The sequence below is a fragment of the Carcharodon carcharias genome, chromosome 2 (assembly GCF_017639515.1).
Source record: "Carcharodon carcharias isolate sCarCar2 chromosome 2, sCarCar2.pri, whole genome shotgun sequence".
In the NCBI taxonomy this organism is placed as follows: domain Eukaryota; kingdom Metazoa; phylum Chordata; class Chondrichthyes; order Lamniformes; family Lamnidae; genus Carcharodon; species Carcharodon carcharias.
In genome coordinates this window covers 162,042,936-162,066,490 of record NC_054468.1, presented here as the reverse complement: position 1 = coordinate 162,066,490, position 23,555 = coordinate 162,042,936, and the positions used below count along the sequence as shown (strand labels likewise).

Sequence of the window (23,555 nt, the reverse complement as noted above, 5' to 3'; positions counted from 1 at the left end):
GGCAGTGGCACTCTCCTCAGCCTATGAATCTGGAGCTGTGCAGATAATAGGAAGAGGGGATTCGGATGGGACGGTCACTCCCAGAGTCACCTGGGTGAATGGCCCTGGAGTGTGCACCTGCTGATCTTCCTCCCTATGGGTGCCCAAGGGCCCCTGGCTGACTCTGTGAACAGAAGGGGTAACTGGAGTTACCTGGAGCTGCCCAGCACCTCTCTCGCTGTTGGAAGCCAACTATCAGTGATGGAGTTAAGCCTGCGCAGCAGTGCAGGAGCGACATCCTGGACCAAGGTCTCCATGGTGGCTGCCATCCTGCCAGTGTTGACCTCATTGCATTGGCATGCTGGCGCTATCACCTCAGCCTGAAGATGGATGGACACCTCCATCGTGCCTTGTAATCTGAGGAGTGCAGCAGACATCCCTTTCTGATATTCCCGAGCTTGCCTTTGCAGCTCCAGCAACTGTGACATGACCGAGTCCAGAGGCTCGTCATCATTAAATTAGAAAGGGCAACTGGGTGTCCTCGGGCTGGCATGGACAAGATAGGCCGAATGGCCTCCTTCTGTGCTGTAACTTTTCTATGGTTCTGTGGTTCTATCTGATTCGGACATAGCAACGTTCTGGTCTCCATCAGTCCTCCAAGTGCCGGGGACCTGGGAAGTCCCTGCCTCCACCTTTTGTGGATCAGAAAGTGCGATGTGCTCACAGATTGTGATCCCGGGGCTACTCTAAAGCTTGGTCCCACCGAGGTGTGTGTCTCTGCACTGGTGGAGGGTGTGGGTGAGCGCTGTGACAGGACTTCAGGGAGGCGGCCTTCAGATTCCTCTGCAAAGGTTTCTTCAGAGCTTGATTCATGAGTCATGGACTCTGTCAGCTGTTTGGCAGATGTGCCAGCGAAACAGCGAAAACAAGGGGAGATAATCAGTGCATGGCAGTGGCCTGTGAAACAGGACACATCACTCACAGCATGGTTGTCTGATGAATGTTGCACTGCTGGATCTTCACTTGGTAGAGCAATGCCGGCTTCACCGTCAGCACAGAAATGGTCCCGGTCATCGCCGGCCAGCTGGATGGTTCTGTTTTCGAATTCTGTCAGACCTTTGATCTCCGGCTTCCCTCCATCTGTCTGCAATCCTTCCCTCGTGTTGTGTGCCAGCTTGTCCTACATGGATAGAGATGGGGAGAGTGTATCATGATGCTTGCTGGGCCAGATGATGAGTCTGCCTGGCCTGTGTAGGTGATAAGTGGTCCCATGGCCAGGATGAGGTCAATGACGGTGTGTGTGAAAGAGTGAATGGTGATGTCCCTTGCACTGGCAGTGAGTGAGGGCCCTGTGGATGTGTGATGGGTTTGTAAGTGTGTGAGTTGGGAATGATGAAAAGAGTGACTTACCCTAACGGAACGGAGGAGATCATTCATCCTCTTGCAGCACTCGGTGGCTGTCCTCCTCCGCAGGGCATTTGCACTGACCTTCGCTACCACCGCCTCCTAAGCCGGGTTGGTGACATTGCTACCCATCCTGTGACCAGAGCCGGGGGGTAGAACAAATCCCATCGGGCCTCCGCAGCATCCAGCAGTTGCTCAAGGGATCCGTTGTTGAAGCAGGGGCTGCAATCTTTTTTCCTTTGCTGGCCATGTCTCCCAGCCAGCGGTGGTGAGCTGATAGTGATGAGCGCTTTGCTGGCAGCTCTCTGTAAAGATAGCGGCTGGCGTGATGCAACGGCGGGGCGATGGCGGGTGAGCGACTGAGAGCCCACTCATCATGGAAACAGCGTGTTTCACGGAAATAAATGAATAATAAGGCGACCTTGGGGCGATACAGCAAGAGAAACCGCCATTTTCGTCAGTGGGTCAGACTCCATCTTACCCACCTGCTATCGCGCTTAGTGCAATTCTGGGAAAATTCCTGCCCTCGTAAGGCGGGCAGGCCCCACCGGCTTGGTGGCAGGTGGACAGCCGACCCATGCCACCGAAACGGGGTCCACCGCCATTTTGAGCGGGCGGGCCAATTAAGGCCCACCCAGCAGCCTGCCCGACAGGAACCGCTATGCGCCTCCTGTGCAGGGTGGGGGAGGGATTCCCCATCCATCAAAGTGTGCTCTTTCATGCATGCACGCGAAAGAGCACACTGCTCCCTGAGGCAAAGTGCTGTCTCAGGGAGATTAGTGACAGGTAAGAAAAGTCAAAAAATAGAAAAATTTAAAAATTATTAACATGTCCCCCTCATGTGACAATGTCACACGAGATGGGACATGTTAATAAAAAGGACATTAACTTTATTAGACATTTTAAAAATGGACACGAAACCTCATCCCACCAGTGGATGAGGTTTCATGTATTATCAGAAGCCCGCTGGGGCTCCTGGCCTGCCCACCAGCCTTAAGGTTGGACAGGCAGGTCTTTAATTGTTTTAATTAGCCTGTCAATGGCCTTAATTGGCCATTGACAGGTCGGCGGGCGGACAACTGATTTCGCTGTCTGCCCCCCTTCCTAAAAATTTAAAGGGACTGGGATGACGTCAGGGGTTCCTCCCAACATCATCCCGCGTCATTTTCTCGTTGGCAAGCAGGCCCCGTCCCCAAATCACCGACGGGAAAATTCAGGCCTATGTGTTTTTTTCATAATTTTACTCCATGGTTTTGTTCCAAAGATCAAGTGGGAAAAATTGTCACCAATGCATTTATAGCATCACTGCACATTGAGCAATTTTCACTCCACACAGTTAGAGAAAGCCCCACATTTCTATACAGATTTTTTAAAGTTGTATTGTAATCATTATTATAAAACAATCTTTGACACCATATGCTTAAATAAAAAGTGACGCTGGAAGCTGAAAAGGAATATGATTCTGCAAGTATTAGATAATTCCCAAGTCTCCATTAAAGTTTGGACATCTTGATGTTATTTGTGTAACAAATGATCATGTAATGAGCATACGTGGAACTGTTAGGCACGGTTAAAAGTATTGTTCAGATTCATTTCAATTATGGCACTGATAGCAGTTACAAATGATTTAATGTAAAACAAATGCATATGTGGGTGCTATGGATGTGGATCCTGATATGGCAAACAGTGCAGTTTAAGAGGTTGGATTACTTACAAAATCTTGGATGCTGGGCTCTTCAAACTCCATGAAGTGGCCACTTCTCTCAAGCAGTCTGTTCAATGTAGCACCCAAAAGAGAAAAACAAATTTTAAATCAAACTGATGTGTTTATATCTTATCGAATAGACTGTACATACTGATATAAAGCATCATTGAAATGAAGCTTTTTCATGTTTCTTCAATAAATGTACAAGTGTGGCCAGTTTTTGATTTACTCTTGTCCAATTAACCTTTAGCACCTGACATATGCAATAATATCTGCTGGTTCCATAATGTCAGTGCATAAAAGCAATGTGCAGTGATATTTGTAGCCAAAAGAAAGCATTAAAAGAGCTCACTGTTGCTAAATATTTAAAATTCAAACAACCTGTGTCGTACACTTTAGGCTTCAGTTTAACCTTGCAGTTAGTCTCTTTAAGTGCAGTATATGTTGGTTTAATACATTTTGATCTAAGTTGAAACTAAATTAAATTAGACCAGTGATAAACAAATAAACATTTATCTCCATAAATTTTGTACCGACATGGAAAAAGGGAAACTTCCGACCTCTGGGGCGTCGTTAGCCGGAGGTACCCCAGAAGATGTGCTGGGTGACCCCCTGGAAGTCCCCACGTAAGGATTACATGGCAATTGCCTGGGAAGTTCAGATTTCAGATGGCCAATTACCCTGCACTGGGAACCATCTGATACTCCGATTTAAATCAGAGACTTCGGATGGTTCTGACTGTCTTGCCAGAATGGTTACTCAGGAAAAGTTAGAAGAATCAAAACCACTCCTAACTACTGGGTAACTAACTATAGTACTGACACCCCCAACCCCACCACCCATCCCCCCACCCTCCCCCACCCCCTCCACCACCAGCTACCCTCCTGACCCTCACCTGCCTATTACCCTCACGACCTCCCTGACTATCTCCCAACCCCAGACTCGTTTCCCGACCATCCCCCCAATGACCACTTGACCACCCCCCCGACTCCAACCCACATTTAAACCTACCTGCTTTACGACAGCTAGTCTTGTAAAAAAGGGGGCGTGGCTATAGAGCCCCTGACTCTACTGCATACGACAGAGAGGCTTCCTAAACAGCTGCACTGCACTTTTCTCACCCGGCCTGGGTCGGAGGGTTGGATGAGGAAGGCGCAGCTCCTGACTAAAGTAAGTAAGAAGCTGCGGAATGGCAATCTGACTGATTTCCACTCCACGAGAGTTCTTAAAAGTATCTTTTGGATCTATACTGGAATGCATAGGTGTTTACTTTCCAACAATACCTAGCATTTATATTTGTTCTTTAATGTAGTGAAACATACAAGGTGCTCCAAAGGAGTGTAATTAAACCAAAATTGACACTGAGCCAAACCAGGGTCTTTAGGACAGGTGACCAAAAGCGTAGTCAGAAGTACCAGATATTGCCAGTGGTAAGATTCAGTGCTGCTGTTTCACTCCACTTAGGAATGCTTTTAAGGAAGGTGTTACAGGATAAGAGAGAAATGGGAGAGGTGAAACAATTTAGGGAGTCAGTTCTTGAGCTGCAAAATTAGACTAAGGTGGCATGGTGATACAGCAAGTTTGATCTTGTTGTCATAGAACAGCAAAATAAGGCTTTGTGCCAGCAATCCTCAACTCACTGAGTTCCTGATGTTTGTAACAACACAGTGGGAAAATAAGTTGGGAGGATTGAACAATATGCCGAATCACCCTGGTCTGCTCATGTGGGCAGTTTCAGAGCAGAGATGAAGGACCTAAGAGCTGGCTCCCTGAACTGTTCTCTTGATCATTGTACAAGAAACAGAGAACTGTTAAATGTCATTTAAAATATCAGAAGAATATTTAAAAGGCCCAAGTTAATTTTTATGTGGAGATAGTGAAATAAAGGAGATCCTTGGATTGTAAATCTGTACGAGGGTAATATAAGATATGGAAGATAACCCTGTTGTTAGCCCTGATAACATGCCTATAATTAAGAACAATTCATAAAGTTTCTATATTCTTGCACATTCACCACCCCCCTCCACCCCCACACTCCCTTCTCCTGCTATCCTGATGACGTTGCTTCCTTCATTGGGCTTAGATCCATGCATGGGGAAGTGGCCAACTTATGGTACCTTATTTATGTATCCAGAATTCATCTGTGAACCCTGGGTGTGCGTGCCAGCACTATGTCCAACTCGGGGGGGACATCACTGCTGAGCCCAATTCGATTCTCAGCTGACATTTGAACATGCTCATTTCCAGTAGCAGCAAGGTGAATCATAGCTGTTTGTGCTGCATTTTGTTTCAAAAAGATTGTTAAAATCTCGAAGCTAACCAGCATTCTGTGTACAAGTCCATCTCTTCTAATATCTAGATAAGCGAGCGCATGGAACTACTGCCACAGAATTAAAGATCCCCAAGCATAAGTAGCTGAAGTGAATAAATTTACATTAAATGGCAAGACGGTGAGCTTGATTCACTTGAACAAAGCTTACATTTACATTTCAGTCAGTAGAACAAACTTTCTTCTTTATTCTCATTTCCATGTCCATTTTAGGTGATAAAGGGGAACGGGAAAATGACCTTGGCTTTAATTGTTACAACAAAGGACACATTTCTCTTTTAAAGCAAAACAACTCCCTCAGCCTGATTCAAATGCTAATAAAGACGAAGCTGAATTGGTGGCTGACTTTCTCTCGCAGACGGCCAGCTTCAATTTTACTGTGACCCATTCATCCATGTGACGAAAAGAATTTATAGTCCAAATTCCAGATCAGGTACTGCAGTTCATGGTTCTGGAGCATGAACCATATCAAAGCCTGCTTAGTCTTTCAGAATCCATTGCACATATAGGTAGTTTGAAGTTAGTGCGCTGACACTGTTGTATGAATTTTCAATAAAGGAAAGTAAATGCCTACAGATTATTTAAAATCAGAGCACTCAATGACAAGACTTAAGAAGATTCCTGTTTTTTTAATTTCCTGTTCATTAAATACAAAGAAAGAGCAAGAGAAAAGTGGGACACCAGAAAGTGTAATGGTATATCATTTGATTTGCATTAGAAGAACAATAAAAACAAAGACTTACCTTTGGGCTTCTGCCATATTGGCAAAGGAGCGCCTGTACATCTGATACAGCTTGTCAAGATACTGCTGTCTGTGATGAGGTTTCTGTTGCATCTTTTTAAGGCTTTTCATCTAATAAATTGGTAGAATCAAAGTAAATATGAGAAAATACTGTGTAAACATTAAGCATACTTGTAATTTAAAAAAAATGCCACTGAAGCAATTATCCCAGAAAACAATTAGTAGTTGCCTTCCCCATGTGGTTTAAAAGGATAAATTGCATCAGGGATGGGTCACCCAGGCCTGCCCTCACATGACAACCATGTATATGCTCTTTCAGTGTGGATCATTGGATAGAGATCAGAAATGAAAACTCAGGCTCGTACCCTGCCTCTGTAGCCTGGGGCAGTCAGGCTATTTATAGCAGCTCTATTGTGACTGAAGCTGAGATTGGCTAACTCAGTAGATGCTTGAAATGAAATCTTAGGCCTCCCTAGTTTTATATGGTCCACAAAAACTACAACTGGTGTATTTAAATACTAAGCCGCAAAGCTTCCCTCTCCATTAATCCTGGGACTGTGATTGGGATCTGTGGTGTTGCATATAATGGTGAATGTGTTAAAAGCTCAAAGTTATCACGTGAATAGAATTTCCTGTGTGTGATATCCTTATATCCCACTGTAAATTCAGCAGAGAAACAGTGGGCAGAATTTTCTGCCTGTCAGGCGGGCGGGCCCAACCCAATCTCAGGCGGGCAGGGAGCCTATCCCTGCCGGAGAAGCGGGCCATGCCGCCATTTTACATAGGCGGGTCAATTAAGGCCCACCCAGCTTGACGTCCGGCAGGAAGCACTATGCACTTCCTGTGTGGGTTGGAGGGGGGGGGGGGGGTGGGATTCCCCAAAAGCGAGAGTGCACTCTTTCGCGCATGCGCACAAAAGAACGTGCATCTCCCTGAGGTTAAGTGCTGCCTCAGGGAGATCATTCCTATGTTGAAAAATATTCAAAATAAAAAAAAATTTCCTAACATATCTCCCTCATGTGACAATGTCACATGAGATGGGACATGTTCATAATTTACATAATAACTTTATTAAAATTTTTGAAACCCTGCATGAAACCTCATCTCGCCAGTGGATGAGGTTCATGTTTTTTATATTGCTCGCTGGGGCTCCTGGTCTCCTACCAACCTTAAGGTTGGATGGGCAGGTACCTTAATTGTTTAAATGATCCTGTCAATGGCCTCAATTGGCCATTGACAGGTTGACGGGCCCGCAGCTGATTTTGCTGCGCCCCTGCCTTCCTGAAAATTTAAATGGGGCAGGATGACATCGGGGGTTCCGCCCGACATCATCCCGCATCATTTTACGCGTCGGTGAGCAGGCCCTGACCCCTGCTTGCCGACGGCAAAATTCTGCCCAGTATAAATGGTCATTTCTCTGGGGCTTTCACCAGCATTACAATGGGGCATCAGGGAGCTGCAGTGGCAATTGTAGTCCATTGTTCATGTTAAAATTATTGGCCAGAATTTGCTTGAAAGAAGTGGCGCACTCTATTGTTTGTGTGTGAGACCAACACAGAAATTTGTGGTGAGGAAGAGCAATCCTGTAAGTGGGAAATTGTCATAAACTAATACATGTTTTGTGTTGTACCTCCATGAGCATTGCAAACATGGGAGCCTGGCACTAATCTCCTGTGACTTCCATGAATCTGTTGGACTTCCACTTAAATATGAATTAAACTCACCACAGCAAGTTAGGATTGCTATTTCATGGCATAAGGACCCTGATAACATATCACTCAATGTTGGAGACGCGGAAAGTGGAAACTCTCCAAGGCTCCTTAGACAGCACCTTCCAAACCCATGACCGCTACCATCTAGAAGGACAAGGGCAGCAGACACATGGGAACACCACCACCTGGAAGTTCCTCTCCAAGTCACTCTCCATCCTGATTTGGAAATATATCACTGTTCCTTCACTGTCACTGGGTCAAAATCCTGGAACTCCCTCCCTAACAGCACTGTGGGTGTACCTATACCACATGAACTGCAGCGGTTCAAGAAGGCAGATAACACCACCTTCTCAAGGGCTTTTAGGGATGGACAATAAATGCTGGCCTAGCCAGTGAAGCCCACATGTCTTGAATGAATAAGAAAAGTGAATCTCACTCCCATAGGTAATAAATTGTTCCAAAAGAGATTTTTTAAATTCTTACTTTTCTTTTTTGCCTGTTTTCCCACTCTCTTAACCTAATCTTTTTTTTCCAACTTTCTTTGTTTTTCTGTATCTAATTTGACTCTAATTCACCCTATTTCCTTCTTGGCCATTAAATTTCAATGGTTAACCCTATATTGACCAAGGTCCCAGATGACCTGCTGAACCATTATCAATTCGTACTTCCAGAAATTGGCCATGCAAATATAACTGCAGGTGAAGGATGAGGAAATATAATTCAAATCTCAGTGCACACCATGAGATGCCCCCACTCCAACAAATTCTGGACCTATAATTCTACTTTTCTCTGTCATTGCTTTTGTAGCTGTACATTAATGAGCTATAATTTAATAGTCAGCTGTTCTGATGTTTGAAGTTATTAATATGCACTTATACATCAAAAGCTCAAAGTTGGCCTAAACCACTCAATGCAATAAGAGGGGAAACCAGTAACAAAAAAGTCAGTGCCCACAGCAAGCTGGACACATGGGGAAGTGAAGAAAAGAAGCTTGGTTTGCAGTTTAATAGTCACCTTCATTATTAGCTTCCATAAATTAAGTTGCTGAATTCCAGCAAGCCACTGAGCCAGAAACATGCAGATAAATTCAATATGGTGCATTCAGAACTTTGAAAATCCTGGAATTTCTGAATTAATTTCCATAAATCTGCCTCCTCGCCCAGCCCTTAAGAGTGGAAGGCAATGACAAACCACCACTGACAAAAAAATTGCCAAAAAAGTGACTCAGGATGAAGCATCAGCAGACAATGTGCCAAGAAGCTGCCTTCAGGCAGAGCACTCATGGAATAGAATGGAGCACACATCATAGATAGAGCTAACAGTCAATCTGACATAAGTGGTGGGAAAACTACTTGAGACCATTATCAAGGACAAAATTAATTTGCACTTGAAGGAGATAATAACGGATCGCCAGCACAGATTTGTTAAAGCAAATTGTGTCTGACTAACACGACTGAGGTCTTTGATGAAGTAATAGGGTTGATGAAGTAATAGGGTTGATGTGCAGAGGACACATACATGGCCTTTCAAAAGGAATGTGATAAAATATCACATAACAGACTTATTCAGAATATAGAAGATGGTGACATTAAAGGGAAGATAACTTGGGTATGTAATTGACTAAAGGATAGGAGGTAAGCAGTAGTGGTGAATGTTTCTTTGACTGGTGAGAAATATGTAATGGGGCCCCCCAGGGGTTGGTATTAGCACTATTATTTTCCTTGTTATAGAAAAATGAAATAGACTTGGGTATAGGAAGTGCAGTTTCAAAACTTGCGGATGATACCAAAGTTTGCAATGTAGTAAATGGGGGCAGGATGGTAGTAGATCTTAAGAGGACATAGACAGACTGCTGAAATTGGCATGTACATGGCAGATGCAATCTAATGTGAATAAGTGTGAAGTGATGCACCTTTGGAGGAACAACATGAAGAAGCAGTATAATCTAAATTTTGAGGGGTGGGTATATATTCACAAATCTTTGAGGATAGCAAGACAAGTTGATAATGTGGTTAAGAACTTGTATAAGATATTTGGCTTTGTAAATAGGCCATTCAGATGTAAGCATGTGCTTTGTCTGCCTCGTGCATCTCTAGATGTGGGAAAAGAACCAAGAAGGGAGACAAAAAGCAGGAAACTATAGGCCAGTCAGCCTAACATCTGCTGTTGGGAAAATGCTAGAGTCCATTATTAAGGAAGAAATAGCAGGACATTTAGAAAAGCTTAACACAATCAAACAGAGCCAACGTGATTTTGTGAAAGGGAAATCATGTTTGACAAATTTGCTAGAGTTCTTTGACGATATAACAGGCGGAGTTGATAAAGGGGAACCGATAGGTGTAGTGTTTTTGGATTTCCAGAAGGCATTCAATAAGGTGCCACACAAAAGATTATTGCACAAAACAGGAGCTCACGGTATTGGGGGTAATAGCATGGAATGAGGATTGATTAACACACAGAAGACAGAGAGTCAGGATTAATGGGTCTTTATCAGGTTGGGAAGACGTAACTGGTGGAGTGCCACACGAATTGGCCAAGGGCCTCAATTATTTACTATCTATATTAATGACTTGGAGGAGGGGGCAGAATGTAATGTATCCAAGTTTGCTGATGATACAAAAATAGGGGGGAAGGCACGTTGTGATGAGGACATAAGGAATCTGCAAGGGGATATAGATAGGTTGAGTGAGTGGGAAAAAAATTGGCAGTTTAAGGTAGAAAAGTGTGAGGTCAAGCACTCTGGCAGAAAGAATCAAAAGGCAGGCTATTATTTAAATGGAGAGAGAAAAAGTGCAGCACAGAAGGGTCTGAGTGTTCTTGTGCATGAAACCCAAAAAGTTAGCATGCAGATGCAACAAGTAATTAAGAAGGCAAATTGAATTTTGGCCTGTATTGCTAGGGGGTTGGAGTTTAAAAAATAGGGAAGTCTTGTTACGACTGTACAGGATGTTGGTGAGGCCACACCTGGTGTACTGTGTGCAGTTGTGGTCCCCATGTTTAAGAAAGGATATACTGGCATTGGAGGCAGTTCAAAAGAGATTCACTAGGCTGATTCCTGGGATGAAGGGGTTGACTTATCAACAACGACTAAACAGGTTAGGCTTTGAAGTTTAGAAGAATGAGGGGTGATCTTATTGAAATGTACAAGATTCTGAAGGGGCTTGACAGGGTAGATGTTGAGAAGATGTTTCCACTAGTGCAGGAATCTTGAACTAGGGAACATAGTTATAGAATAAGGGGACACTCATTTAAAACTGAGATGCGAAAGAATTTATCCTCTCAGAGGGCAGTGAATGTCTGGAATTCTCTACCCCAGAGAGTTGTGAGGCTATATCACTGAAAGTATTTAAAGAAGAGGTAGATAGATTTTTGAAATATTGGGAAGTTGAGGGTTATGAGGAGCTGGCACGATAGAGGAGTTGAGGCCTGGGGAAGATCAGCCATGTTCTTATTGAATGGCGGGGCAGACTTGAGAGGCCAAATGGCCTAATCCTGCTCCTATTTCTTATGTTAAGAAAAAGAAGAAATATGCCATTGAATACAAAAACAAGAAAATTCATCTACCTTTATAAATCATCAGTTAGGCTTCAGCTAGAGTATTATGTACAATTCTGGTCACCAAACTTTAAGGAGAATGACAAAGTCTTGGAGAGGGTACAGAGGTTTTCCAAATGATAACAGGGTTCAGAGACTTCAGTTATGAGGAGAGATTGTGAAAGCTTGAATTGTTCTCCTTCGAGCCAAAAAGGATAAGGAGAGACCTAATTTCAAAATTCTGAAAGATTTTGATAAAGCAAGTAGGAGAAACTGCTTCCTCTGGCAAGTGGATCACTAACCAGAGCTCACAGATTTAACAGAATTACAAAAGGAATTTGAAAGGAAATGAGGATTACTTTCTTCACACTCAGTTTGTTAAGATCTGGAATGCACTATTTGAAAAAGTTGTACAAGTATGGAAATGTCAGTACATGTGCACATAGCTGGAGAGCCTGACCTGATCAATACAAGTAGTGTAGGTAATACAAGTGGTATAGCTTAGCAGAAGAGCCTGACCTGACCAATACATATATGAACATTCATTATTCCAGCTACTCAGACCCCCTCCCTCATCTCTATTCCCAATACATTGAAGATCACTGCCACCTCCTGCTCTCACCATGAACTGGAATATTTCATTGACTTAGTTTCCAGTTTCTAACCTTCTCTCACCTTCACCTGCTTCATCTCTACTCCCTTCCCTTCCTCAACTTCTCTGCCTCCATTTCTGGAGATAGGCTATCAGTTAAAATTCACAACAAACCCACAGATTCCCACAGCTATCTTGACTGTACTTCCTCACACACTGCTTCCTGTAAAGGATTCTATTTCACTCTCCCAGTTTCTCTGGCTCTGTCGCATCTGTTCTGATGATGCAACTTGCCACACTAGTACTTCTGATATGTCTTCCCTTTTCCTCATGCAAGGATTCCCACCCAGAGTGGTTGACAGGGTCCTCCACCATATCCAATCCATTTCACGTACTTCTGCTCCTTCCCTTCCCTCCCAGAACTATGGTAGGGTTCCCTTCATCCTTACCTTCCACACCACCAGCCTCCATATTCAATGGATCATCCTCATCCCTTCCTGTCAGCTCCAGCATGATGCTATCACCAAATACATTCTCCACTGCCCTCCCCTTTCAGCATTCTGAAGGGACAGTTTCCTCTGTGACACCGTGGTCCACTTCTCAGTCACCCCTTACACCCTCTTCCTTCCCCACGGCACCTTTCTGCGCAAGGGTAGGATATGCAACAACTCGTCTTTCACCTTTTCCCTTCTCACCATCTAAGGCCCCAAACACTCCTTAAGTGAAACAGCAATTTACTTGTACTTCTCTCAATTTATTATATTGTATCCACTGTTCATGATGTGGTCTCCTCTACAATGGGAAGATCAAACGCAGATTGGGTGACCGCTTTGCAGAACACCACCATTCAGTCCGTAAGCATGACCCTGAGCTTTCTGTTGCTTATCATTTTAATTCTCCACCTTGCTCCCAGTCTGAACTTTCTGTCCATGGCCTGCCACTGTGTTCCAATCAAGCTCAACGCAAGCTCGAGGAACAGTAGCTCACCTTTCGTCTCAGCACTCTCATATCTTCTGCACTCAACATTGAGTTCAACAACTTTAGATCATTACCTCTGTCCCCATCTTGTTCCGTGTTTTTTTTGAGGTTTTCTTTTTGCTGGCTTGTTTTTTTCTTTATCTCTTCATGTTTTGTTCAGATGGCTGCTATATAACCATTCAAGCCTCAATGGACACAACCTTTGTTTCTTTGCTATATCCATTACCACTCCATTGGCTTTTGCACCATGAAATATTTTGTTAATTAATCTCTCCTGCCCTCCACCCTATCATTTTTCTTATTCATTCATGAGATGTGGGCTTTGCTGGCTGGGCCAGCATTTATTGCCCATCCCTAGCTGCCCTTGAGAAGGTGGCGGTGAGCTGCCTTCTTAAACTGCTGCAGTCCATGTGGTGTGGGTACACCCACAGTGCTGTTAGGAAGGGTGTTCCAGAATTTTGACCCAGTGACAGTGAAGGAATGGCAATATATTTCTAAGTCAGGATGGTGAGTGGCTTGGAGGAGAACTTCGGGAGTCAGGAGGTAAGTTACCTTTTGCAGGATTCCTAGTCTCTGACCTGCTTTTGTAGCCACAGTATTTATATGGCTAGTCCAGTTCAGTTTCTGGTCAATGGTAACCCTCAGGATGTTGATAGTGGAGGATTCAATGATAGTAGTGCCATTAAACATCAAGGGGCAATAGTTAGATTTTCTCTTATTGGAGATGGTCATTGCCTTGCCACTTGTCAGCCCAAGCCTGGACATTGTCCAGGTCTTGCTGCATTTGGACACGGGCTGCTTTAGTATCTGAGGAGTCACGAATGGTGCTGAACATTGTGCAATCATCAATGAACATCTCCACTTCTGTCCTTATGGTTGAAGGAAGGTCATTGATGAAGTAGCTGAAGATGGTTGGGCTGAGGACGCTACCCTGAGGAACTTCTGCAGTGATGTCTTAGAACTGAGATAATTGACCTCCGACAACCACAATCATCTTCCTTTGTGCTAGGTATGACTCCAAACAGTGGAGGGTTTTCCTCCTGATTCTGATTAACTTCAGTTTTGATAGGGCTCCTTGATGTCACTCAGTCACCTGCTGCCTTGATGTTAAGTGCAGTCACTCTCACCTCAGGAGTTCAGCTCTTTTGTCCATGTTTGAACCAAGGCTGTAATGAGGTCAGGAGCTAAGTGGCCCTGGCGAAACCCAAACTGGACGTTAGCGAGGAGGTTATTGTTAAGCAAGTGCTTCTTGATAGCACTATTGATGACCCCTTCCATTACTCAGACCTTCCTTTCTGATCTTCCTGCCACTCCCCTCTGTTGGCTTAAAAACTCTTGCCTCTCTATATTTCTTCAGTTCTGATGAAAGACCATTGACCTGAAACATTAACTCTGTTTGTCTCCACAGATGCCTCCGGACCCACCTATTGGAGACACCCGCTCCCCTCCCCATGATTTGAACCTCTGCCTTTAAGCCCCCTCACCCTCTAAAACATAACCCCCAAGCCCCTCCCTCCCTCACTGGAGTCTGTTTGCCAGGCTTGTCCAAAATCCCTAGACTTGCCTCAAGTCTGGGATCCATGACACTTCTTTGGGGACCGCTTTTCGTCCCAGCGGTGGCTGCTACCTGGTCCTGGCACTGCTGGGACTACAGAGCTGCTGGCTAATCAGATTGGCTGACAGCTCTCCAGGGCAGAACTTCCTCCCAGATATGGACGGAAGTCCCACTCTGACTCAATTAAGGCTGCCCCAGCATAATATTACTATGGGGCAGCTGAGCTTCGGGTAGGTGGGTGACTATAGACTATTTGGTTGGGAGGGGACAGGGAATACATGCCCCTGTAAAATCCAGCCCAAAGCTTCAAGAAAGCTGGGCATGAATTTGGGAGGCAGTAATTTGATCAAGGAGTTTACATAGAAAGGGGAGATTGGAGATTGGATGGTAGGCTGCATGGACAGTGGGGGACAAGGCTGTTTTCTGAGGAGGTGGCTGCTGGCAGCTGATCTGAAAGGGAGGTGAACAGCACCTAAGGAGAATAAGATATTTAAAATATCAGCTAACATGGCACCCAGGAAAGTAAATTGGGTGGACAGCTGTTTGGAGGGAATAAGGTTGAGAAAGCAAAAGGTTCTGATCAATATACGTGGTGCAAGTGGGAGAATGTAAACCTGATCGATACATGTGGTATAGATGGGAAAATGTAGACCTGATCAATACATGTGGTATAGGTGGGAGAATGTAGACCTGATCAATACCTGTGGTATAGGTGGGAGAATGTAGACCTGATCAATACATGTGGTATAGGTGGGAGAATGCAGACCTGATCAATACATGTGGTATAGGTGGGAGAATGTAGATCTGATCAACACATGTGGTATAGGTGGAAGAATGTAGATCTGATCAATACATGTGGTATAGGTGGGAGGAGAGTCTGTCTGGCGGATGATAAGTAAGATAAGTAACAGTCAGCTTGGACAGTTGTGGCACACTCTAATGCAATTCTGATAAACAGAAAAGTGCAGACTACTCTCTCATTAATGTGTGAATGCCTTGATTTTGTTGCAGCATTGTATCATTGCAAATTAGGTTTTACACTGTATTCAATTCTCTTTGATTTTTGTATCCTCAATGAATTTCTGAATGGACAATAAAGTTTGAATTGAATTGAGAAGCCGTTCCAAATCACTGGAATTATGGATATATCCACTATTCCCTCCCCCTCCATATGTCTCCAGGGATAGATACATATCTTAAATCATTGCCCCACCAATAGATTCACAGCCATAAGATGCATACCTAGCACCGTATCCACACCTGTGAAGACTGATGAGACTATTAAAGCAGACATGCATACTTATCTAAAGACTGACAGAGATCAGATGCATCTTTCATCAGATTACTAGCATCTTCAAAGAGTGCATAAGCAGCTGCTGGTAGACTGACAGGGGTCAGATGCATTTCTGGAACCCTGCTAAACCTAACAAATGACTGAGACTTGCAAAAAGCCATGCCACAGCCATTGGGAGACTGACAGAATTTGGATCTTTCATCACTAGACCATTGAGTGCAATGTGTAACATTTATAAATAACATCTGCCATTATTGCTGGTGCTACAATTGCAGACATCTACTATTAACCTCAAAACAGGAAACATCTGATAGGAAGTTGGAAGTAACATTGTGAATGCACAGTACCATGATATGGCACAGCATGTGGTTGTGTAGGTGAAACAAGATGTTAGATCTGTTGTAAATGCATGAATTAGTTTGCTAAAGGGCAGGATTTATGTTCTCTATGTGCCAGTTAATGTACTATCACTATTGTTTGTGTGTAACATTGGAATGTTTTTGTTCTTTTTCTCCCCATTTCTAAGAGTGATTAATGCTGGAGTATGCTTCCATAGGCAAGTGAGTACCTCCCAAAGTGCCCATGCTGAACAATGTAAGGCCATGCTTTTCAACCTACCCAAGCCAGACTTTATTTTTACCAGATGCCCAGTATCAGAAATGGCAACCCTGGAGATTTTAACTCTTCTGGAGCGCCCAGGAGGTGTTGGTAATACCGTTCCAACTGCTGCTGCAGCTGAGATCAGCCACCTCAGCACAGACCAGTAACTGAATCTGTGACCTTCTCACTATGTATATGTATGAGGGGAAGCTGCACCATTCCTGGAAGCACTGCAATACCAGATTGATGCTTGGAGTGGAAGAAGAAAGCCCCTGCTCCATCTCCCTGATCAAAAATTCAATTTAGTATTTGGCCGCCAGATAGGGGACGTATCAGATATTAAACTGATAAGAATGGATATCACACTTGATCTTAGCCAAAAGACTGAGCAGGGGGTTGGTTAGAATAGTTGGCTAGACGGTTGGTTTGTGGGCAGAGTGATGCCAACAACGTGGGTTTGATTCCTGTACCGGGGAGGTCATCCATGAAGGCCCCGCCTTCTCAACCTCACTCCTCACCTGAGGTGTGGTGACCTTCAGGTTAAGCTCAGAACCAGTCATCTCTGTCTAATGAGAGAACAGCCTATGGTCCTTTAGGACTACGATGACTTTTCATGTATATGTATGGCTTAGTACACCACCAGTTGTGATTTGACTCACCAGACTTTCAGGGGTGACTTAGTAATTAACGAACACAATGAGTTTAATTATCAGCAAAACAAACAGTCAAACTTTAGGATCTTCCTCCATTGCTCCCCTCTCTCCACTTGCTCCAAATCCATCTCCTTCTTCCTCTTGCTTAGTACTTGGACTTGGCAAATGGTGGAAAGCTTATCATCAGTGTTGGGTTACGTGGAAGCTACACCAGAGAGACATTCCTTCATCCTGCCCGGCTCTCACTGAGTGTTTCAGGAAAAGCTAATTTTTTGCGTCCTCAGGGTAGCAGATGATTTATCTGATGACTGTCTCCAAACAAGTGCCAGATATCAGAAGATGAATTTACAAGTGTAGGTGAAGTTTCCCATGCAATTTACACTAAGGTGTGCTGGATACTCTTGAGATTGAGTTTCAACCTCCAAGGCTGGTTTCAAAATATCAGCTCTACAGCTGACTGCATCTATTTTTTGGCTGTATTCACTTACTTTAATCAATCTGCAGCTCTTGAATTCTCTTCTGTGCTCTCTCATCGTAAAAGTCTTTGTTTCTTGACTGTCAGCTAACACTGCTTTCGCCATTATGGTCTCAGCTGCTTTTAGCAAATAAGTTGGTGAATATCTTGTGAGAAGTAGATTTTTAACCTGTACCTTGTAGCAATTATGTAGGTGAGGCAATTAAGCTAGCATAAGCGGTTTGCCTGAGACTGAAGTGCCAAGAATTGGTGAATGCATCCCCCTGGTGGCTCAGAGAATTCATCTTGTGAATAGCCAGGCCACGCATTCAGGAAGATCCCAGGTTTAAACACTGAATTAGCTGCCACCTACATTCTGGGGGGGTTACTACTGAGCAGAAACTGAACTGAAATAGCCATATAAATACTGTGACCACAAGAGCAGGTCAGAGGCTAAGAATCCTGCAGTGAGTAACTCACCTCCTGACTCCCCAAAGCCTGTCCACCATCTACAAGGCACAAGTCAGGAGTGTGATGGAATACTCCCTACTTGCCTGGATGAGTGCAGCTCCAACAACACTCAAGAAGCTTGACATCCTCCAGGACAAAGTAATCTGTTTGATTGGCATCCACGAACATTCACTTCCTCCGCCACTAACGTACAGTAGCAACAGTGTGTACCATCTACAAGATGCACTGCAGGGACTCACCAAGCCTCCTTAGACAGCACCTTCCCAAATCTACAACCGCTACCACCGAGAAGAACTAGGGCACCAGATACATGGGAACACCACCACCTGGAAGTTCCCCTACAAGCCATTCACCGCCCTGACTTGGAAATATATCACCATTCCTTCACCTGCGCTGGGTCAAAATCCTGGAAATCCCTCCCTAACAGTACTGTGGGTATACTTACACCACATGGACTGTAGTGGTTCAAGAAGGCAGCTCATCACCACCTCAAGGGTAATTGGGGATGGGCAAAAAATGCTGGCCCAGCCAGTGAAGCCCACATCCCATGAATGAATGAAAACAAAAATTTCAGGGCCATGATTCCGATAGACACTGCAAAGTTTTAATCGACAAGGCACAGGTTCAGCTGCTGACAAAGGTTAAATCCAGAAAAATGCTGGCATGTCAGAAACCCGGCTTGATCCTTCTCACTTCCTGCTTTTACTGCGGCACATTCAGAAGCACACGGGAAACACCTGTGGAGATGTCGGATCTCTAATTTAAGTGTACTAGCGGGCAGCTAATAGTGAATTTAAGCCAGCATTCTGGTTTTAACAGCCAGAACACAGGTCTCTGAAGCTGTGTGAAACTCACCAGGGTCAATAAGGTGAGGATTGATGGCTCTGTGAAATTGACAGGCTAGAGGGCCTTTAAAGGCTGAAACTGTACAGCTGCTTTCCTACCTAAGTGAAAGGCTTATGCTTACAGGACTTGTTCTGCAAGTGTGCTTTCACTACTTTACAGGTGATTGCTAACATCTGGATGTCATTTTGCCGACCTTGGACTTTGCTCACCCTGATCTGCATTTGCCTGCTGCCAACCTACACTGCATCAATGGGAACACCATATACAGCTCAATCTTGGACCTCTGATGAGGAACAGGAGGAGCAGCAACAGCAGCCCCAACAACATCAAGGGCAGCAGGAGCATCACTCTCAGCTGTCTTCTTCTCAGGAGAGAAGGGATGGACCCAGAGCTCCAGCTCGAAGGAAGGGATTCCCCTGGCACAGGGTAAACAGGCAGACAATTAGATTTCTCAACATGACTGAACAAGTGTCCTATGGGCTCAAACTTTCACGCAGGTCATATCTGCTGAAATCTGCAACCTCCAGGAATGAGATCTCTTTCCCAATGGAACAAGTGGGCAAGCATTGCCAATAGCCAGTAAGGTCACCACAGCCTTGAGTTCCTTCACCACTGGCTCCTTCCAGGAATCCACTGGCGACATTTGCAGGATTTCATAATCTGTTGCCCACAGGTGAATCGCCCAAGTGACTGATGCCATGTTTGCCAGGTCTGTCACTCACATCCATTTTGCTGCAGATGAGGACATTCAGAACCCAGAGTTCTTAGATTTGTGGCTGTGACTGGATTCCCCCATTTACAGGGAGTCATAGGGCTAAAAATGTGTTTGTGTAGTTCTGCTTCAATGTCTTACCAATGTTGACTCCCCAGGAGCAGACAGCACCACAGGCTGCTACCTGCACAGCTCACACAGAGTTTCTTCATTGATATTAAAGGAGAAACTCATGCAGGCAACACAGGTAGCAGCTAGCGATGCTGTCTGTCCCTGGGGAATCTAAATAGTCTACATAGCACTGCATTGAAGCGTTGCTATGTGAATAAATTTTAGCCCATTGGCAGCACACTTCTGGCAATCTGCAAGCCCTCAGATCAACACAGTCTTTGCCATTCAAAAGGAATCCCATTCATCAATGTTCAGGCTGTGACTCAGTTAGTAGCACTTCTACCTCTAAGTCAGAAGGTTATGTGTTCAAATCCCACATGAGCACAAAAATCAAGACTGACAGTTTGGATATGCTGTCTTCCTTTTGGGACATTTAGCTACAGTCCTGCCTCCTCTCTGATGGGTGTATATGAATCCATGGCACAATTTCGAAGCACAGTTCTGGCCAGTATTTATCCCTCAGTGAACATCACAAGAATGGATTTTCTTGTCACTATTACACTGCTGTTTGTGGGAATTTGTTGTGCACAAATTAGCAGCTGCACTTCCTACATTACAACAGTGACTATACGTCAAAAGTATTTAATTGGTTAGAAAGCACTTTGAGATGAGCTGACAGTGTGAAAGGTGATATATAAATGCAAGCCTTTCTTTCTGGTTTGTGGCCACTGGAAGGTTTGATGCCTTCAGTTTGCACCATTCACACCTTCCACAGGCCTTTGCACCTCTAAGCACAGTGAGCAGGTGGCTCTTTGGGGAGCTCCTTATCCAGTAAAGAAGTGGCTGATAACCACAGCCAAAGCCGGATGAACACAAGGTCAATAATTGAACAAACCATTGCATTATTGAAGACGTGATTCAGGTGTCAGGACTGATCTGGAGATGCCCTTCAGAATGTACCAGCAAAGATGTCCAGAATTGTATTGCTCTGATGGCTTTGCGTGACATTGCACTGCAGAGAGGACTGGAGCTGCAGGATGAGGAAGGTGAGGAACACTTTGCATTCTCAGAAGAGTAGGAGGAAGCTGATGAGTCCAGAGTGCCTCCAGCCACTCACCCAGCTGCCAGAATAGCCTGCAATGGGCTCATCCAGGCACAGTTCAGATAACTTAAGTGCCTGAAACTTTATGGCCAAACCCACTGCTGCCCCGGCACCCTCTCCTCAACCCCCTCACCGGCCCCAATACAAATCATTCCCAAAGTCAGAAATCCCTCCATCTCTTTCACATTCTTTTCTCATCTTCCTGTTTGGTCATATCAGACCCCTCAAGGTCACAGTCTATTTGGAATACGGGAGGCAACCAAATGGAGATGACTGAACAATGAGCACTTGAAATAAGGTCTATGATTCACTTCCATTTTCCAATACATTAAGGCTGCTCTGACATGCCGGACATCCTCTGGGTTTTTACCAAGGAGAATATTACAGCCTATTCCAACATCCATGTAGGTAAACTCTTTAGCAAGACTCATGAGGCAGTGATTTTGTGCAGGAACCTGTTCTCCTGATCACTCCTTCCCCTTGAACTCAGCTTTGCCATGGCAAACTGTAGGTGCCTTGTCACCACTGCAGTTGAGATTAATTAAATCAGGAGTTGAATCTGAGACCTGCTGGATCTATTAGACTCAAAGGTAAACTTCAGGATAGCCAACCTATTGACAGGGCATACAAAACATTACACTAAGTTGCAGCAGGAGAGAGGAACAACAAAGTGGGAGAGATTTTTTGCCACTTTTCTCTTTTTCTGAAAGGGGTTGTCTTCTGCTTAAACATGGTTCCACAGGCCAATTCTTCACAAGAACCTTGCAATGTAGCCACTTTTCATGAATGGGTCCAATGTTATTTAATCTGAGGGCATTGTAGTTGTGGCTGATCTTCTTAATGCTGAACATCCATGTGTGCATTTTTTAGAATCACACTGAGCTCTCAGTCTCAGCTTGTGGATAGCATCTCAGCTGAGACCAAATACTTATAGCAGAGCACAGAAGAAAACCTGAACACGAGACATTTCAATGGCCAGCCTCACACTTGAAGAATGACCACTTGGATGATATGTTGAAGGACAATCTGTGCCATGGAAACATAACCAAGCATAAATCAACATTATCAGATGGGGGTGAAAGTGTGCATATCATCTCTGGACTCTTTTTATGCCTGTGACAAATATACAAGAATAAAGGACAGATCAGCTGGTCCATCAAACCTTTTCCATACCACATCCATGGCACATTATCATCACCATCTATCCAACCCCCATTCTCCTAGCAGCCATACACTGTTCTAAGGGAGGTGAAAATGGAAAGTACCTTTGGTTAACTTAAAGGGGAAAATAGGAAATTCTTCTTCCACCACCACAGCTAATCAGAAGAGTTTCAAGTGACTGGCAAGCCCATTCCCCTATTCCTGCTGTAACCAGCTGGAGGTTTCCTTACCCATGTTTGACTTAATGCCATGAGACTTCATTGGGTCTGGAGTCAATGTTGATGACTTCCAGGGCAACTCTCTCCTGAATGTATACCACTGTGCCACTACCTCTGGTGGGTCTGTCCTGCTGGTGGGACAGGACATACCCAGGGATGGTGATGGTGGCATCTGGGAGATTGTAAGTTATGATTTGGTGATCATGACTATGTCAGGCTGTTGCTTGACCAGTTTGTGCAACAGCTCTCCCAATTTTGGCACAAGTTCACCACCACCTTCTCAAGCATAGTTAGGGATAGGCAATAAATGCTGGCCTAGCCAGTTATGCCCACATCCCATGAATGAATAACTTTTTAAAAAGATAATAAAAAGGACTTTTCAGGGTTGACAGGGCGGGGTATACTGTTGTCAATTCCGGTGCCTAGAGTGATGCTGGGTGGTCTGTCCGGTTTCTTTTCTTTTTGACTTTGTAGCAGTTTGATGCTGCTCAGTGGCTTGCTAGGCCATTTCAGAGGGCATTTAATTGTCAACCACATTGCTGTGTGTCTGGAGTCACATATGGTCAGACCAGGTAAGGCTGGCAGATTTCCTTTTCTAAAGACCATTAGTGAACCAGATGTTTTTTTCTGATAATCGACATCGACCCTCTTCTAAACCTTTGTCAGGGCCTCTGGATCACTCCATCATGTGAGGGTACTAAAACTGGGCATGGTATTCTAGGTGAGGTGACTACAGGATCAGAATAGTATTCTTTGTTTTACATTTAATTGTTCTAACAATGCATCTTAACATTCAATTTCTTTATAAAATAGCCTTTCAACACTGGTCATGAATGTAATTCCCAGGTTCTTCTCCTAGTCAACGAAAGCTGCTTAGATGCTGCCTCCATCCAAGTTTATAATCATGTTACATTAATACATATTAAATCCATTTGCAAGATATAGGGACATTCTCCATTGTGTCTAGACCTGTTTGCAGTCTATTTTTCTCAACTAAAGTTAATACACGCTATAGATACATGTATCATCTACAAACTTGCCAATAGTTCCCCTGAGTCTTCAATAATGCTTGATGCATGATAAGCAGCAAGACATGCAGAAAGAAAATGTCATAGTCAAGTAGGAAGATAGTTTCCAGTGCTTCCCAGCCTCATGTCACAGGTACAAAAACAGAATTACCTGGAAAAACTCAGCAGGTCTGGCAGCATCGGCAGAGAAGAAAAGAGTTGACGTTTCGAGTCCTCATGACCCTTCCACAGAACTGAGTGAATAAAAGGAGAGGGGTGAAATATTCCTCTCCTTATATTCAGTCAGTTCTGTGGAAGGGTCATGAGGACTCGAAACGTCAACTCTTTTCTTCTCCGCCGATGCTGCCAGACCTGCTGAGTTTTTCCAGGTAATTC

The 23,555-nt window shown here is 44.3% G+C and overlaps 1 protein-coding gene and 1 non-coding gene across 6 annotated transcripts in view; both read right to left on the bottom strand.

The window, feature by feature from the left end:
• Positions 1-23,555, bottom strand: part of si:ch211-130h14.4 — a 201,878-nt gene that overhangs the window by 18,050 nt on the left and 160,273 nt on the right. For all 5 annotated transcript variants that reach the window (XM_041180101.1, XM_041180133.1, XM_041180115.1 and 2 more), the window contains 2 exons: positions 6,161-6,270; positions 3,098-3,155 (listed from right to left, as the gene is read on the bottom strand). In XM_041180101.1, the coding sequence (XP_041036035.1) occupies positions 3,098-3,155; positions 6,161-6,270 (168 nt within the window). The remainder of the gene's footprint in view (positions 1-3,097; positions 3,156-6,160; positions 6,271-23,555) is intronic.
• On the bottom strand, positions 16,630-16,820 carry LOC121275580. Its single transcript, XR_005942524.1, has one exon. It is a non-coding gene; the product is annotated as a U2 spliceosomal RNA (small nuclear RNA).